The following is a 19,774-nucleotide window of genomic DNA, read 5'->3' on the forward strand; positions in this document are numbered from 1 at the left end:
AGAGAGTCATGTTTTGGCCCATAGCTGGGGGCTGTTACTCTCTGTGGCTGTTCCCAGAGCCTATTTTGCCCCACCCCAAGGCTGATAACAAGGAACCTGGCTCATGTTATGCAAGGGGAGAAGAACCCCTCACTCAGGAGATTTCAGGGCAAAGACTCCAAACCAACTTTTGATGAAATAGCCCCTGCTTTCTCCAGCTCCACAAGCGCTTTGAAGCCTGGTGCAGTCCTCAGGAGGCAAACACAGCAGGGTGCAGCCCTATGAAGATGATCCTGCTTCTTTGTGCCTTGCAGGATGGGAGCTCTGCTGCAGCCACACTAAGTCCTCACTGCTCTCCACAAAGCCATGGCAGGAGACAATAGCACACGGCCATGGCTCCGAGCCACACTCCAAGGGAGGATCCTACCTCCACACAAGGCTGTCCAAGAACTTGACAGGACTCTGTTTGAAAAAGATGTTGAAAGAAATGATCTCTTTAAGTGCAATGGGAGATATTTGTCTCTGATTTACCCTTGGCTTTTTGCTCTGGTTCAGGTAGGAGCGGTGTGGGATGGCTGGCAGATCTGAGAGCATGGCACGCCCCAGCGGGCAAAGCGAGCAGTGCGGAGGAAGGCGCGAGTCAGTTTGGAGTGCTCCCCATTTATCAAACTCACGCAGCCCGCCAGCAGAGCGAGTCTTTCCATCATTACAGCTCTCAAAATCCGATTCATACCACTAATCCTGCCTTCATTCTCCCAGATTAATAACATCTCTTTCAACCTTCACAGTGTGATAAATAGACAAAGAGAGAACAAAAGGAGAAACAGAAGTGAGAGAAAGAGCCAGAGCAACTCCACATAATAAAGAGAACCAAGAAAGGGGAAAGGGAAAAAAAAGGGAAAAGAAAAGGGAAAGAAAGGAGCCGGCACACTTGACTCTGCCATTTACTTTAGCAGATTCTCCCCAAGAGCACCCTGCCATCCTTAAAGAATGTAAAACATTGCTCAAAGGAAAGGCTCGTTAGCAGCCCTGACCAGCCCAGGTTTGCTGGAAATCTTTTTACTTCCAACCTCTGCTCAGGTCAGCACTGAAAATGAGTTTGTTGGTTTCTTGTTCTGCTCCTCCCCAGACTCCCACAGAGGCAAAGCCTCCAGCACAGGCTTGCTCTCTCCTTTATTTAAAGCACCAGCTTCTTGGAGGGGAACAGGAGGCTTTGGATGGTGTCTGTTCCAGGGGTGTCCCAGCAGCTCAGCAAGCCTAAAACAGGCTGGCAGAGCAGCAATGGGCTGACACAATAAGGGCTGTTCCAGAAGCCAGGATCATGCACAGAACTTGGGATGGGGATGAAGACCAAAACCATGATGACAGCAGAGCAGACATGGAGCATCATGTCATCAGTCTGGTTGGAGGGCCAGAGGAAAGGAGATGCCTGCATGAACAGAGAACTGCAGCAGGGGTGTCACAAGCCCAGCTCCCCAGGTTACACTTCTCTGTCCCCTGCCTTGTTCCCTCGGAGGGAGCTCCTAACCCTGCCCATCTTGCACATCCCAAATCCACATTTAGGCCACTGGAGTCTCGCTGATGGTTGTGGAGCTGCAGTCCCCCTGTATGCTCATGCCTGCTCCAAGAAAGGGAATGGCATTCACAAGTACCCCATCCCCAGCACTCCTCTACTCTCATTTGTTCAGAATCAACTGAGCCCTGGGAAATGTTGATCCTACAGTCCAGGACCCCAGAAAGCCAACCCCAATAGCCCTGAGGTACATGGACAGAGACGTTTAGCTATTTTCCACCCACAGCCTTCACCAGAGCTGTGCTGTTCAGCTTTTTCACTCTGCCACGCTGTATTGAACACTCCATACACTCTCCAAGTTATTTTAATAATTAAATGTTTATTGGCACATTTTCCCATACTGCTTTCCCCATTTGCCTGATTTGCTTTCCAGTGAGTGACTTCCCTTGGTTCAGCCCTTCCACAGGATGCACACCTGCAAAACATTTCCTCTGCTTTCCCCATAAGGAGCATCCGACCCCCCTTGCAGCCCATCCCTTTGGACTCCTGGCAGGTGCTGTGCATACTGAACTCCATCATGCCAAGCCCAGATGAACAGCTCAGGCACAGCTCTGGATTTCTGGCCAGGATGGTGCTCTATTATGGCACTCAGCCTCCGTGCAGAGGCTGGGCTGGGTTGTTTTTTTCCCCTCTCTTCTTTTATACTGTTCCATATTACTCCAGGCTTTGAAGTACAGAGAAAAGCAACACTCAATGTGCCTTTTTTTTTTCTCCTTAAACCTACCTTTATCATAGCAAATCTTTTCCTTCTCCGCTGTGTCGCTGGAGATAGATATCAAGCAAAAAAAATGTCTCCCCTTCTAACAATGGGTTTCCCTTCCCTTCTGAACTTCAAATAGAAAACTCTTATCTACAGCCACAGTTGACCAGAAGAAGAAAAGAAATGAAAACAGACATATGAACTGAACCCGGGCTCTCTTTCTATTCACTTGGAAAAGCTGTGCTGGGTTCTTCACACAGAGATGCTCTGAACATGTTTATAGCAAGTATTTACTCACTTCACTAGCTATCCACCCACCATGGAAATCCACCTTTCCTCAAGAACAATTCTCCTCTGCTCCACGTACCCTTTTCAATTTCTTCCTTGCCTGGCAAACTCCATGCACCTGGGCCATCCAGCACAACACCACCTATCCCTAAAGCTGGGGACAGCAAGAGCTCTTCAAACTCAGCTAACAGAAGCTGCAGTGGTGCCCCTGCACAGAAAAGCACACAGAAAGCATCACTTCTGTATAGTGCAAGTTCTTTAAATGACAGGATGGATCACAGGTCAGACCTTGCTGGCTGTACTTGCACAAGATGCCTTGCACAGGCTGAGACCAGGCTGCTTCAGCCACCCCTGACCTACCCACACACCCCCATGTGCAGCACCTGTGTGCCACTGCTGGTGCCAGCCAGTTCCTCCATGTGCTTTAACACTCTCCTTTGAATAATCTTCTTGCCTGTGACCCAACTGTGCCAAGGAGAAACATACAGAACCACAGAACTTCTTTTCCTTCCCCACTTTGGACCCTGGGTACAGACCTCTCCTGTCCTGGCTTTCCTCCCCTTCACTGGCTTGATCTCCGGACAGGCACTGCCAGGTCCCAAGCTGGGTTGAATACCCACAGACTGGGACTCACTGAGGTCCAGCTGCTGTCAAGCCACCCCTGTTCTCTGCCTAGTTAACAGAAGCTAAAATGTGAGCACTGTGCTTGTGTTTCTCCTACATCACAGTGCCAGGACCAACATACATAGCATGAAGCACAAGGAGGCAGGCACTACTGCCTTCCCCACCTCCCAGAGTGTCCTGCTGGGCTACCTGTGCTTCTTGAACCTTTCCTGCTTTCAGCCTTGACAACTTTGTCACACAAGCCTTGTGGAACCTGGCCTTACAGCCCTGGAGCACCTCCTGGCTACAACCACAGAGCTCCTATTTCTTCTTACTCTCTCCAACCCTCCCTGAGTTCAGTCACAAATTCATTCACAGGAGACTGCTGGACAGACAAACTGTCTTCCTCACCACACATGGCATCATGGGCTCTGTCACCAGAGATGGACACAGCTACTGCCACAGCATCCAAGTCCAAGCTCTAACTCATTTGGACTGGAGACAGTTTTGGTAAGTACCTGGCTCAAAGCAGCCCTCAGCCAGAAGAGCCCATCCTGCAGCCCCAGCTGCCCAGCATGCTCCACTGCAGTACCCCACAGAGCTTCCCAGGCAGCAGCATTATTCTCTTCATGTTAAACTCTGTGAGAGTCCCCAGTGCTCTTCCCATGGGGCACTCCTGGTGCTGCAGAAGGCTCCTCCCTGTGGGGCTACAATGGGAAGATCCATCAGACAAAGCACCTTCTCTTCAAGCTGCCTGATGACAGATGTTCAGCCAACAGAGCAGTGGGATTGGCAGAGCACTGCAGAAGCGCTTTATAATTCCTGCTCCTCTCCTCCTTCCTCAGCCTCTCCTGGGAGAGAGGCGATGATGAACGGTGACATAACTGACTGTTCCCAATCAAGGTAATGTAAGTAATGACAGCTGACGTGATTCCTGGAACGTGCAGGCGCTACTGGCCCACGTGCCTTGCCTACTGCAGGCAGCACCGCCAGAACTTGTGGAAGGAGAGGAGACCAGAGCATAAAGTCTGGCTGGGGTACAGGGGAGAGAGTCCCAAGACAAGAGGCTGTCTCCAAACCAGCTGCAAATAACTCACTACATCAGTCTGCAAACAGAGCAGGAGCCAAGAGGAGGGGGATAGCATCTACGTCATGGATCAAACCCTTCCTGGCCTGTGTACAATGCCTGCCCCACACCTGGACACCACACCAGAGTGACACCTGAGACTGTAGCACCCCTAGTCCTTAGGAGGTGGTGTGTGGGGGTCTTGCTTGGTCCCTCAAGGTTCAACAAGGCTTTTATTGCTCCAGCCCTGCCCCTGTTTCCCCCATCATCCGTGACTATCTGGAAACAGGAACATTACATCAATAACCTGGACCTCACCTCCCATGCAGCTGCTGCACAGGCAGAACCATGTCATCTGAACTCAGAGCAAGGGGGTGCAGCAGCCACACACTGCACACATGGGTGTTCAGAGATTCACAGAGGGAAAGAAGATACTGTACAACCTCATACCCACAGTCCTCTTCCAGAGCCTCAAAATCAGTAGGCAAATTTAATATGCAGAGAAACGACCGATTAATAACCCAGCATTGACTTAAGAAGACCCTGAATAATACATAGTGCTTGTACATGGAAGGGGAAGAAGTCAAGTCCTTCTGCCTGTCAAGTGTATCTGCCTCCCAAGCACCGACACCTGATGAGAAACCTCCCTGCCAGCCACACACAGTTCTAAGCAGCTCTTCAGAAACAGCTTTTGTTAAAATGAATGGCAAAACTTTGCACCAAGTTAGGCTGGCACTTGGACAAGTCCAAATATGGTGTTATTTTAAATGTAATTAGTACTGCCTGTTAATAAAGTCCCTTTACACCTGCCAAGCAGAGGACACCAACTGAGCATTTGGAGCCTTAACCATGAGGCTGCTCAAATCTCTCCTCTGCCTGCACTGCAAGCCTCCCAGAAGCTCAGCCATATCAAGAAAAAGTCAGATCCAAATGGACAAAAGACTGGCAGAAGCTCAGTTGCAGGTGCTGGGCTCCAGCACACCATAATGACAGCAGATGAAACTATGAAGGAACTGTTCCCTTCCACAGCTTGATTCCAGCTTCTGTTGTTTAATGGTGGTTTTGGTGTGAGACACTTGAGCAGTGGCATCAGTATACTTGTGTGGTGCTGTCTACTTTCCTAAATAATGATGGCTGGAGAAAAATTTGCTCCCTTTTTGAGAATATTCCAAACCAGATCTAGCAGGAAAATGGTGTTTACCTTGGCAACAGCCATTTTTGTGTAGGGGCTACATACAAAATGCCCATTCTGAGAGGGGTGAAATGCTGCAGAGCACCAGGGATTTGTGTAGGCAGCATCAGTGAAATACTGTGTATCTCAAGTACTTTAATTTTTGAGAGTGGGGAGAAAAACTGAACAGCAGCTCAGGCAGAGGCTCCCAGCAACTGGTTGTTCTGACTCTTGTGGCTGAGTGACCCTCCTGTGCAGCCAGTCCACGAGGATGCTGCAGGGATTTAATGCCTGCAAAACAATTTGAAAGGGAAAAGCCTCACAAACAAGCCTTGTGGCTGAAGTCCAGAGGCAGGAGAGATGAGACCTAATTTCTGTTTCAATCTCCGATACGATTCACAGGAAAATCATCCAATCCTCCATGCCTCGGTATCCCCACAATATCATCTGTTGAGTGGTATGAGCCTAAATTCATTCATGTCTTTACAGAGCTTTAACATCTACTACCTGAAGACCAAGGGACCATCACTACGTGAAACATGAGCTGTGTACAGCACAAGGTCAGAAGGCATTTTAAAAAGAAGCACCCAGTGCAAAGCACAATGGAAATAAAGTGAGCAGGAAACAAGATTTGCCTTCTTCAGATGTAAATGAGTGCCAGCTAGCAGCAGAGCTCCAAAGACACCCATTTTAGCACCAAAAAGAGTTTCTACAAAGGGACCCAAGAAAAAAATGTGATAAACAGGCTCAGTTCTCAGAGTCTGATTTCCAGAGTAATAAGCACAGAAACTGAACCCAAAGAAAAGATCTGTATTAGAATCCAAATCCAATCATTCTGATAATAAAGAAAAGACATCTGAACTGGTGCAGAACTATTTCCAGAGAGAAGTTTGTCTCCCCATCCCTTTAACATCCTGCAGTGGCTCAATGGAAAAATACTTAAGAAGTTGCAAGTTTGGTCATAATGTGTAAAAAGCCCCTGAAATGCGACATCATTTACTCTTCTGTGGTATTGCTCAGCAGAGCTAATAAATCTTGCATGAGCAGAGCTGATTCTAATTTTCTAATATGAAAAGGCATTTGGATTGAGAGAGAGGGGAAGATAAAAGTGATTGAATCTCCAATAGCCCAGCGTCAGTGACAAGAAACATCCTGCTATGGACCCCAAGGAAGGATGGCTCCCCCTCCTCCCTGAACCACAGGCACACTCACCTGCTTGCACATCCAATTCTCCCTGCTTTCTGCTCGCCATGTCTCAGTCTCCCCTATTGACAGGACGTGGTTTTAAACACAGTTACACAAGTTATCATTTCTGCCTTTTGATCAATCTGAATTTTCAGGACAATTACCCTCTTAATCAATGATTGCTATCAGCAGCCCCTTGGATTCTTCACCAAGGCAATCGTGCCGCCGGGGCAGACAGCGTGTGCATATGCAATGAAGCTGCAGGGAGGCACAAGTCCATCTTCCCCTGACGTAGTCATTGGCTGAAAGGGTGGAGAGCTGTGAAGGCCACTTCAAGGAACACCTGACGTAAAAAATAAGTGGAGGGAATTAAAAGGGACGTTGTGCGAGGTATCTGTGGCACAGCTGGGCTGGGGGGATCAGGGACTTGCTGAACATAACATCGAGCTGAAAAATAAGCCAACTAACCCAAGAGATTTAACATCCACTGAAAACATATATTTAAGAGCTATCTATAGCCAGCACTAACCATTCCTAATGAGGCTAATAAAGTCAGTTTCCAATTATAAACTGAAACACTAGAAGAAGGAAAGGCAGAGAGGCAGCTTTTAAAAACCTCTGAAGATGTGGGATTTGGATATGGAGCTTTCTTTATTTTTTTTTCTGTCAGAAATTACTTAATATCACCAAAATGCCCCTAGGATTTACACACACAAAGCAAGCCCCCCGCTGCTGTTCCCTGGCAGGGTATGTGTTTCAGTAATTGATGTTTGCACAGAACCTCAGCTCTTGGAGGATGTGGCTCCTTTGAGGCATCTCTCAGCATCACAGAAACATGGCCTCAGATATTTAGACACCACAGGAAACCTCAAAGCAGCCAAAACCCAATTGCAGGGGCTGTGGGCTGGCTGGGGTATAAGGCTTGGTATCCTGCTCTTGCAAGAGCACCACCAGGCCATTGGCAGGTTCATGACACTTGGCTTGTGTTTCCAGATGAGGCAGGGCAAAGGAACGCGTGGCTCCCACCCGCACATCTCTCTGGGCTGCTCCCTCGACAGCTTAAGTGCTTCCCCATGGCATGGGACTCCTTAACACAGCATTCTGCCCAAAAAATACCTCAGCCAGACCTAGGCACCATTGTGTCTTCCTGAGCAGGTCAGCAGGTAGAGAGGCTGCATCTTTTCCCAGGCTTGGAAAGCATCTTGCACCTCTCATGTGCTGTGTCAGCAGGAGGGAGCTTTGGGACCTGCACGGCAGCAGGAAAATGCTGCTGGAAAGCAGTCGAGCTCCTGCAGAGGAAGGCATTGTGGTGGCTTCACCATTTTGACTACCAGATCGGGCTGGCAGAAAGCACCAGAGGCAGCGCCAGGTGAGGCTCGTGGGCCAGCTGCCTTTGCAGGCTGCTGGCTGGAGGAGCTCTCTGAAAGGCACAGTATTTCACTAGCTATTTTGCATGGAGAATTGCCGACCAAAGATATCCCCACTGTGTACTCCAGAGCAATAAAAATAAAAAAAAAACCACAAGAAGAATTCTTTAGGCGGGTAATGGGCATTTTATTCCTTTTTATGACACTAAACATAGGCAGCTGGCATAATTACACCACAATAAAGGCATAATGTGCACCTAGCAGAACAAACTCATACTTTTGATAATTAGGCAGAGCAAACACAGTCTGGTATTCAGTCACATGGTTTTACTGTCTTCTGGATCTGTCAGAGCCCCTATCCCCACAGCACATCAGCCCCATCCTTACAAATGGATTTAGCTGTGCCCCATAGGGAAGGCTGAGCAAGGAATGTGTTGCTAGAATTCTCCTACACGAAGAGGAATGACCATGCACCTCTACTGCTTAGAGCAGACAGTCCATGTGCAGCTCCTGGGAGGTCACTGGAAAGTGTGTGTGGCAGAGTTACCAGCAGAGGATCAGACACCTCCTGATCGGCACGGACTGTCCCCACAGGGGAAGGAAGGGTGCAGCAGAACCAGCTCCATACGGGCAAAACATATGTGGTACAATGGCAAAAGGAGACCCAAAACACAGGAGAGACTCAGAGCTGCTTCTGCTTTGGCAGCTCTACCAAGACCAGCCCCTTCCTACCTGGAAGGGCTGAGCAGTGGAGTGGGGACACCCCTCCATTGCAGTGGGCAAACACAGATGGTGTCAAAAGGCAAGAACAGAATGATGTCCCAGGGAGGCTGAAAGACCTTCACCTACAGAAATAAAGGTCCAGTCTGAACCTGCTGGAGACTAGCAATTAGCTCTTTGAAAGTTCTGTGCTACCCTTAGTCCTGGTAGACCTGCCTCTTCCAAAACACACTGTCAGACAAGAAGCACACTCCTCTGGCAGCTGCAGCATCCACACAGGACAGCTCTTCCCTGAGTGAGGAGCACAGCCAAGGCAGAGATCCCAAATAATCTCTCAAATATTAACAGCATCAATCAGGGCCAGGCTGACAGAGGTTACCACTGTGGGAGAGCACAGAGAACAGGCTTTCCTGAAACTGGCACAAAACCATACAATAGATATCTACAGTTTGTTTGAAAACACATCTGCAGGATGCATGCAGGAGAAGCACTGGCAGAACAGTACACTGCCATTTCATCTCCACACCACTAAAACCATTGGGGATGTCAACCAATGCCTGGAGGAGAGACAACAGCTCAAAAACACTCCATCCTGCATAGCTTAATGTAAGTAATTTGCTTTAAGGTATTTTGAGTGCAGTGTTGAAATGCCAGTGTCCTGGCTCAGAGAAAGGTGAGGTGGATGGAGCTAATCCATCAGCCATGAGTGGGACCTACAATTTCAGCTGTGGATATGCTGCTCAGGAAAACATCAAAAAACATGGTTATGAGCTTTTGCAACACAACATTGAACAAGAGGAAGGAAAAGTGCATGTTTGTCAGTAAACAAAAGCATCTTGCCCCACCACACCTACTGACACCCAGAAGGGACTGCTGAGAGCTTGATGGGTACTGAGAGGGCTTGGGAATGGCCATTTGCTCAGGAGTTTTGATGCCCTATAAAGATGGCAGCAGCACTCATGTCAGAGCACCCAAGGAGAAGATGGTCCTGATCTGTAGGAAACAATGCCTAGGCAACTGGGAAAACCAGTCACTGTGGGATAGACCCTGGCTGGGCTCATGCTTCAGAGTGATGAGAACTGCCCTCCCCAGCAGGCTACAAAATAAGAGAAGTTAATGCCCAGACAAGGGCAAAAGATGGGTTGTTTTCTAAACAAAAGCAGGTCATATCTGTAGACTTTTCAGCCAGTTCTTAGAAAAGCCACTTTGATAGATTCAATCCTTGGGCTGCAGGCAGAGTTCAAGCACGGAAACCTGCAAGTGGAAAGAGCAAAAGCCAGGATGAAACCAGAAGTGCTATGCCAGCATGGGGGAAGGGTGACAGGAGACTTTTAATCCTAACTCTGAAATCAACTTCCTTAGTAGCCTTGGGGTTCTGAGGGATTTAATTAATTAATTTAATGAGTGTGAAGTACTGAAAGTTATTAATATACAAATTCCACTACTGTATCTCCCATCTTGCTGCTCACCATCTCTGGCTGCTTTATACTGAGCCCACGAGAAGCCAAAGCCAAGCCCTGGTATGCTCCTGTGCAATGGGGCAGAGGCTGCACACCCACACTTTTCCAGCCAAGTCACCAGTAGCAAAATCCCAACCCTTTCAGTAGGACAGTGCATCACACATGGCACAGGGCACCAAGAACATCTCATAAAAAGTAGAAAAAAAAAAGAGTTCTGTTCTTCCCACTTACAGGTAAGCCAGTGGCTACCATAAACCAGCCTGCTGTTGCTGGTGGTGATGGCAGCAGTCAGTCACTCTCCCTTCTGTAGCTATGCTGGCTTGGTAGGACAATGAGGACCAAACCAGGCAGTGTTTTAATGCCCAAGGCTAGAAAATCTGATAGCCCATCATGCCTTCCTGCAGAACTGCAAAAGCCTATTTTCATGCTCCTACATAGAGCTCCTGTCTTTCAAATAAATGCTGAGAAAACCAGCTCTTTTCTCAGGCACTAGGCAGCTGTGCTGGTACTCAAGTAAAGCTCCAGATGAAGGGCTGGGATGTAGGGATGCTCTGTCCCTTGCCTTTGCCATGGGACTCTAGGAAAGGCCATTTTTCACACATTTGTGCCTTCAACTCCCGGCACCTTCCTCAACGTGCAAGCAGCAACCAGACCCATGGAACAAAGTTCTGGGCAGTATGTTTAACCTCAGCAGCAGCAGACACACAGCCAGATGGAAACCAGGAGGCTCCTCGGTATAGGGGACAGATGTTCAAATCCCCCAGCATGGGGAATGCAGGCACAGTGAGGTGCAGTTGAGCAATATGGCACTCAGCAGGAAGAGCAGCACACAAGGTCTGAGCAGCTGCCTCTCTGCCTTTTGCCTGCAGCTAAAACAATGTGCATAGAAAGAATCATAAATGCCAACCTGCCTCCAACCACTTGCATAGACAAGGATGCTTTTGGTAAAGTGACCATGGTTGCGTATCAGCAAACCACTGCTTAGAATTTCACTTAAAAGGCCAATCTTTTGCCCTGGTTAAAAAAAGCTCAAAGGCAAAAAATTCTTCTCTCTGCTTTGTCCAATAGCTGCAGGCTCCATGGGGCTAAGGAATATAATTGTGCTCCTCAATTTCTCTTGAATCAATACCTTCTGACCTTACCTGAGAGCCCTCTGTATCACATGTGGCTACAGGAGGCCCTGGTTCTTACTTGAGGCCCAAAGGCACTGCCAAATAAAGTCTGCCTTGGGATTTTCCCAGTTCAAACATATGGAACTTGGGCAGACAGCATCAGGAGGGGAGTGGGGACTGTACATGGCACCCAAGGGAAATACCCCTTCTTTCCCTGCTCATGTACTGAGTTTCGGTGATGTGTCCCAGGGAATGCAGACAGCCCGTGCCCCAGTGCAAGGGCAAAGAAAGTAAGTATTATAGCACACAGGGCCAGCAGGAGGGGAGAAGTGATGACCATCTCTCTGCTTCAAGGCAGGACCAGCTCTACCCAAACCACCCCCACCACATTCTTCTGAACTCACAGGAGATAGAGGTCCCATATTCCTGCTCTTATCCATGGAGACTGCTTACTGATCTTCCTGCAGCAGGCGAGGATGTGATCAAGAGCCATACACCACAACCAGTCAGAAACTGAACACTTTCATTCCTCAAAAATTATTTCTGCTTAGTCTTCTCTAGGCTGAATATCCCAGATCACAGAAGCAATTAGGTTGGGAAAGACTTCTGAGATCACGGAGCCTAATCTATGACCTAACACCACCTTGTCAACTAGACCATAGCACTGAGTGCCACATCCAGTCTTTCCTCAAACACCTCCAGGGACGGTGACCCCACCACCTCCCTTGGCAGCCCATTCCAATATCTGATCACCCCTTCTGTGAAGAAATTCTTCCTAATGTCCAACTCAAACGTTCCCTGGTGCAGCTGGAGGCTCTTTTCTCTCATTCTTCCTCTGGAGGTCACGTCCTCCAGTTCTCTGACCCTTCTGTTCTTCTCTGAGTTTTCCACCTGTGGCAGGTCCTCCCCGAAAGCAATAGGTGAAACTCTTTTGTTCCAAAGGCTAAGACCAGGCTGCAAAACACCCTGCCTAGGAAAAGAGGTGAACTTTAATGTGCACCTAGCACATTTTAGTATGCATTAGCAAAAGAGAATGTAGGAGAATCCCTGATGGTAAGGAAGTTAATGTGTGTGTGAGATGCTATGAGAAAACATGCAGCATAGCTATGAGAAGGACAGAAGGATGGAAGGAAGTTCCAGGAAGAGCTTGTTGTTAATAGGACCAAAATACTAAGGTGTGCCCTTTACCCTGGAGTAGATCTGAGTAGCTTCCATATAATTTACATGAACCCTCAGGGGATCACATCTTTCCTGTCTCTTTTTACAGACACAAGTTCCACAGAAAATTGCTTCTGTGTTTTGATGATGTAATTTACAAAAAAATCCCAAAACCAAAAACCAAAGGAGAGGGAAACACAAAAGAATTTGATTTAGGCAAAAATGGATACTCTATTTCTGCCCTCCTGAGATGGGCATGTATGTTATTGTTTAAGTCATCCAAAACCAGTGAAGCCTCCAGACTGCATCTAGAGCCCCTCTCAGCTGTAGCAAGACCAGCTCCTGAGATTGCAAGGAAAGGAAATGAAATGTGAGGCTGGGATCATTACTTTGAAACTATAAGCTCGTGCCACTGAGCCAAAGCCTTTTATATCGACATGGGTGTGTGTCACCCAGCAGCAGACATCATTCTCCATCTCTGCCTGCTCAGTTCTCCTCCTCCCAGGACAGCTGGCAGCACGGTCATCCGCAATGCTCTGCAAAGTCTAGCTACAGAAAGCTCCAAACACCTTGTCCAGCACATTAAGTTATAGGACTGAACTACTTCCATCATGTTTGGAAGCTGCTGGCAAGCAAAAAGTGTAGAGGAGTAAATAGCAAAAACCTTAAGTTCCCTTCCATAGTACAGAGAGCCCAGAGGGAGGTGTTATTCCTCAAAGCCTCCAATGTTTAAAACTCACTGAATTTGTACCTCTGCTGTCACAGAAGATACTTCTACTCTGTGTCTCCAGTCACCAGCTTAGGCAGCAACTCTGAGGGAGGGAGACAGCCTTGCCTGGCAGTGAGTCCCAGACTGAGAACTCGGGGGAAGAGCCCTCGAACAACAACTACTGTCCACGCAGCCCACAGGCCATGCCTGTCCTTTCTTTGTTTTATGTGAAAGGAGATGTCAAAATCAACCCTGATGATTACTCTGTATTATGTGAGCACTCTACCTTAGCATGTATTGCACAACCCCTTGGTCCATTTGGTTACAGCTTGTAGGGAAACTGAGACATTAACCCATGCTGTACCTTCTTCTAGTGAATCCAGGAAGACAAAAGACTGCCAAGAACTTCCAGAATGCCCTGCCTATTTGCTTTCCTTGGATGTACATTTTTACTCAGCACTCCTTATTAAGTAAGAAAGGAAGGACAGGTTGCTCTGCAGAAGGACGGAAAGGGCTGCTCCTTTAAGGCCTCTCCTGGATGCCCTTTCCCATTGAGATGACTATCCTCAACTCCCTCCTCATCTCCCTCCCTGTGATTTAAGAGTTCCTCTCCTGGCCCTGACAGTAAGGTATTTCTGTCCCACAGATTATAACTCACTCTGGGCTATTATTCAACTCCCAAGCCCTGGCCCTGCTGCATTTAGTCCAAACATAATATCCTTCATGCATATATTATCTGTCTCCCTATTATCTGGAATCATTTCGGAATTAAATTTCAGTCCCGCAATATTGGCTTGAAGAGCGGCTCGCTTTATGGGCTAGTCAAAGGTTAGAATACCAATCAAAATAACACTGCCGATGCAGAGAGACATTTTAATATTCCAAAACCCGGTAATTGTAAAAGGACATAATATTTTTTCCCTGATTACCCCAAAGGCAACACATGTTAACAAGGCGAGGGAGAGAGTGAAAGAAATTTCAGAGTTCAGACAGCTGCACGACAGATTTAAAGGAGAAGTCGTGGATGGCTGCTGTGCTCCAGCCCCGGAGCAGGAGGGCTCCTCTGACCGTGCCAGAGGTGCTGCATTCCCTGGGATGCTTCCCCTCCAATCCCAGCCTTGTGTTGTTCATGCTGTGTGTGCTCCCCAAGCCAGGAGCTCTCGAGAGTGCTCTCACTGCAAGGGAACAGAGTGGCCAGAGCTGTGCGAGACGGACAGGCAAAGCTCATCGTGGTAGAAGAAACAGCCATGATCGGCTGGCTGACCTGCACAAGCCACAGCGCTGCCTCAAATTCCTGTCTGAAGCACAGCTGATGTTTTTAGGAAAAAAGCCTTCCCTCCTGAGCTGGATTATCCACCACAGCCCTCGGTAAGTTGTTCCAGCAGTTAATTACCCCACACTGTAAAGATCTGCACCTGAATTACCTTGCTTTGGCTTCCAGGAACTGGAACTGCTTATGCTTTTGTCTGCTTCCGTGAAGGAACCTCTCGTCACATCTTGGCTCTCTCTTTAGATATTTGGCAACTACAGCCCTTACCCTTCTCTGGTACCCTAAAAGGCTCCCAGGGTTGTTACTGCATGGCGAGTGCTCCTTAGGTCTTGCAGTTCTCATCCAGTCTTCAAGTTTCTAGAATTCTTTCTGATGCAGATGGGATCCAACATCCCATACTGGTCAAACCAGACCCAAAGAAAGCAATGATCCAGACCCTCTGCTCCTCCTCACCATTGCCTGTTTATAAATCCAACAGCAGCCACCTTCTACATGCAGTATCTGCACATGTTATCAAAAATGATTTCTATGTTTTTTTTCAGGGAATTGACAAAAGTGTTAAATACAAGAGGTCTGAGAAATAGATCCCTGTGGGACTCCACTAGGAAGACATGCACTCCATGATGATTATCCATTTACAATTAAATGCTAGGAGCTGTCAGTTTGCTCTTTCTTAATCAATGTAATGTGTGCCATGTTGATTTTGTATCACTCTTGTTTCTTAATCAAAATGTCATAAGGTACCAAGTCAAATGCCTTCTAGAAGTATATTACATTGACATGGTTACCTTTATCAACCAAACATGTATTCTCATAAAAAAAATATCAAGTTAGTTTGAAAAAGATCTAGTTTCCATAAATCCACATTGATTGGCATTATATTACCCTCTTTTCATTCTTTATTAATCAACTATGATATCTGGCTTTTCATTACTTTGCCCAGAATTAATGTCAAGATGATAGGGCTATAATTACTTCATCGGTCATCCCATTTGCCCTTCTAAATTACTGGTACAACATTAGCTTTCTTCCAGTCCTCTAGAACTTCCCCCATGTTCAAAGACTTATTAATAGTCCAGGGCATCTTTAAAACTCCTGTAAACCAGCTATGCAAAATGCCAACCAATTCACCACTTGACTTTTATCAGAAAATTGTGTTGTAACAGCAAACCTCTTGCTCAGCAATATGGCAACCTCTGCTTTTCTGTGAATACAGAGCAAAGTATTTATTAAACAGTCATTTTGCTGTTATAAGCAATTCCTTCCATTTCCTTCCAACTATGAACCAGCGCCATTCCACAGACACTTTCCTTTCCTCACCTCTTTGAAAGAGATACCCTTACTTCCCTAGCCCTGAAGTCACACTTCTCTTTGTGCTTCCTTTCACAATGTCTCCCATTTCTGCCCTCTGAGACTTTCCAAAGCCAAGAGCTTCATCGATGGGGTGAAGAACTAAGCAAGCCCAGGTCCCACTGAAGGAAGGTTTGACAGGGTCTCAGAACAGGCACCATGCTGCAAACCAGCAAAGCCCAGGGCACAGTTCTTCACAGTTAGGAGGCAACATTTATTCATGTGCCTGATGCTCTGGTCATGAAGCATTTTGCCTGAGGAGTCCTCCTCTGGCATTTCTAACCTTACCAGGCATTTTATATTCCCTGCAGCCAGTAACTCAATAAACAGGAAATTGATAACAATCCTTCTAAGTCTTCAAGAAGTTAGACCTCACAAAAACAACTTCCAAATATATGAGTTAACACATAAATCATTCCTCACCCATTCCAATGATCTTCATCTAAAGCACTCAAGACACTTCAGCACCAAGTGCCTGAGAAGTACTCACAGCCCCGCCTCCCACCCCAAAGGCAGAAGGAATTGTTAATTCAGAGGAGAGACAGAAAGCTGTTAGCAAATCTTTGTTTGTTTAAGATGTGTTTATTTCTAGTAGCCAAATATTAACAAAAACATCCTATTACATGCTTCCTCTGGCAGATTTCACAATGCAAGTAGGTGACCTTAAAACATTTGTAGGTGTGTATTAACAGTTCACTTCCAAACAGGAATATCTACAGATCAGTAAAGGCCGACCCTGGAAAAGGCCAGCTCTGTGCACAGCCACAGCACCCCAGCATGGTCACCTGTGCTCCCCAAGGCTGTCAAGCCTGTTTCATCATGCCCAGAGAGGGAAAGTTACATTCCTCCACACACATCATTCAAATCTTGCCTTTCATAAAAACTCCCCTGAATTTCAGGAGGTCGTCAAACTAAGACCATTTTCTCTCAGTCCTAAAGCAGCCCTCTTACTGTATCTAAAGATATGCTGCACCCTCTGAACAGAAATCAAAGATGCCAGGATAGCTGTGCGGAGAAAGGGACAGCTCTATGGTGGGTATGATGATTGTCTTCTTTAAAAAAAATTAATTCATATTTGAGAAACAAGGAATAAAACAAACCCTCAGTGGACACATTTTAACTGCAAAACATCCAGAGAATAAATGGAAGACCAGGAAGGATAGTGCACACATGTTAAGAATTCCACAAGCCAGTTCTAGAGTCACAGAGCCCACAAGTGCCTCTGTGCAAGCCCTCCAACAAGTTTTGCTGTGCTGGAAAAGACAATTGAGCAAGAATATGACTGAGGTCTCAAATCAAGAGTAACACCACGAAGAAGAACTAGAAACACATGTTCTTTCACACAATGCAAGACCTAGGTCAAAGAAAATAATCTGACAAGAGGTTTAAAAGAAACAAGGGGATCTGCATCCTCACACAATATATAAGTAAACAGAGTATAATTGATGCATAATTAAATAGCAAAAGTCATTGCCGCAGGATGCTGTAGAAACTGAAAGCATAAGCAGATTCAGAAAAGGGTGTACAAGTTTCTGGTAGACAGACTTTGCTAGATGCAGTGGTCCAGGGACAGCTCTCAGTTCTTGAGGAGACAATTGCTGGGAATCAGAGAAAGCTGACTCAAGCCATGCTCTCCCTGTTACACCTGCAAGCATCAGCTGCTGGCCTCTGGCATAAAGGTAATCTGGGTTACACATTTGGTCTGGCCATTTTGATACCCTTATCATCTTTCTAACATCCTTCTTGCACAAGCTCACTGTAAGAAAATCTATCTTCACCTCTCTTCTTCCACCTCCTCCCTCCTGTAAACCACTCTCCCTTCAGTGATATGCTCCCACCCCAATGGTGCTGACAACTCCTACTGCCTGCTGGGTTTCCCATTCCCAGGCTCTTGGACACCCTGTGATTGCAGGCACTGTGTCCTCAGCCTAACACAGCACTGGTTCCAGCCCCAGGGGTGAGGATTCATCACGGACCAACCATGCTAACTCTAGTGGGACCTGGAAAACAAACCACTTTCAGAGGCTCCTGAAAGAGCAGAGGGAGCACAAAGGAGAGCTGATCCTTGTGTTAGAATAAGCAGTAATGGGTTCACCCAGGCTACGGGAGGATACTCTTGGGGCAGCAGCTTGGTTGTAGCTTGCTAGCTGCAGCAGCTTTCCTTTTTGCATAAATCTTGACCCACGGCCTCCTGCTTTTTGCACACATTACTCCACTGGTGCCCCTCTCTCCTGACATGAAGCCCTCTCTGTTATTTCCACCCCGAGCATCCAGCTCCAGTGATGTAGCTCAGGTTCTGCACCTCAGTCCTAACCCATTGGGCCTCTGCAGATCAACATGACAGGTCCCTAAGGAGAACTGGCAGAAGGGATGGTGGCTCTCTATTGAGATGGTTTAGGGGGATATCTGAAATGTTGCAGCATTCAAAGAAAGCCTCCTCTGCTTTCTGCTCCCCTCCCACAAGGCTGAGCTAATCGAAGTGAAGAACATGATAAACTCTCTGCCCCGAGTCAGCTCTACAGTGACAGTTCACTAGAGATACGAGATCGCTCAGTGACATTAAAAATGTCAGCAAACACCGACCAGGCTTGACAGAAGGGATGCATTTGCAGGCTGGGGGGGCACAGGGCAAGGTAAAACTTCAGCAAACATGGTCAAGTGCACAGGCAGCTTTTCCCCCCTGCCACCATCTTCTCCACAGAAGGCTTTTTTACAGATCCCAAGACACTGTGGCCACCACTGCAGCAGTCAGATGTGGGGCTCACCACCACCTGAACGGCCAGATCAATCCAACAAGTTTTGCTTGAGGCAAAGTAATCATGACAGCTACTGGGGGCAATTTCTGTCTCCAGCTTGCCCAAGAGGCAGGTCTTGGAAATTGTGAAAGCTGCCTGCAGGCACAAAGTTCTCACTTCAACTGCTCCCACAGCACAGCAGTGAAAAGGGACTGTTTATTGGCAAATGAACTCTGAGAAAGACTCTCTCTCCACTGCAGGAAGAATATCTGCTGAGCTCTGGAGCATCCCATGCTCTGACAGAGGAAGTCCAGACAAGGACTGTTTTTTAAAATATATGAAACAAAGAGGACCTGAAGCTGTGTGTGCCTTGGCAGAGGAATCTGGAATGTATTTTGTTGCTACTGCAATTCACATAGCTACACAAACTTGTCTGTGTATAATCCTGCTTCAGCATTGTCTGGTAGTTGAAGCAGGAGCTCCCTAATTCAGACAGGTCCTCTTGTTACCACTGCTCATAAGCAAACACTCAAAGAAGATACAGCAGGTGCAGGTGGGGCCATCCTTCAGGAAACTGCTCTCTGTCATATGTCTCTGTTTTCTTGAGATCTGAAACATTCAAGTCTCTGCATTATCCATGACCTAGAAATCATCGGTTTCACACTGCAAGCCCCACCCACCTTCCAACACCTTCACTTACTTCATGGATCAGGTCAGAGGCAGATTCAGCCTAGGAGGTATTTCCAAGTCAGCAATGTGCCAGAGGGAGGGGAAAAAGGGCCACCTGAGCTATGCAGGGACGAATGGAGGGGCTAGTTACCTGTCCACTCTCATCTGCCTCACACTAGGAGCTCATTCAATAGACACTGAGTCTCCACTGGCTCCATCTGCTTCAACAGAATGTTATCTAGGCAGGAAATTCTCTCTTGTGAAAACACACAGGCAGCTGCCCCACAAGCACCTGAAAGCACTTGCATGGCATAGAAAGATCACCACCCCAGGGTAAGAGCAAGTCCAGGAGAAACAGCTCTTAGCCACAAGACAGGAGAGGCCCCTGCTGTTCTCTGCAACATGGGTGACTTCCCAGAGGGACACCAGGTCCCTGGAACCATTCTGTGTTCACAGAATGTCAAGTATTACAGTGACAGAAAAACTTCATTGTTTTTAAGGGACTAGAGGGGCTGGAAGAAGATCAACATTTCTCTCTCACATCCCCTTTCCTGAACAATCTGAAGGAGGTTGAAGCTTTACTTTCCAAGTAACACATCTGCAGAGGAGGACAACCCAACCCACATGCCCTCATCCTACATGCTCAGCATGTGACCCTT

General features: G+C 47.2%; 1 protein-coding gene across 2 annotated transcripts in view; it reads right to left on the reverse strand.

Moving 5' to 3' along the window:
• Positions 1-19,774, reverse strand: part of ERI3 (ERI1 exoribonuclease family member 3) — a 119,851-nt gene that overhangs the window by 55,984 nt on the left and 44,093 nt on the right. The window contains exon 6 of one of the 2 annotated variants that reach the window (XM_039711434.1): positions 8,111-9,906. The exons of the other annotated variant lie outside the window; for it this stretch is intronic. Coding sequence (XP_039567368.1) covers positions 9,868-9,906 — 39 coding nt within the window. The 3' untranslated portion in view covers positions 8,111-9,867. Of the gene's footprint in view, positions 1-8,110; positions 9,907-19,774 lie in introns of those variants that run through there. 2 annotated transcript variants of the gene reach the window in all.

Source organism: Passer montanus, unplaced genomic scaffold (assembly GCF_014805655.1).
Source record: "Passer montanus isolate IOZ18808 unplaced genomic scaffold, ASM1480565v1 scaffold25, whole genome shotgun sequence".
NCBI lineage: Eukaryota > Metazoa > Chordata > Aves > Passeriformes > Passeridae > Passer > Passer montanus.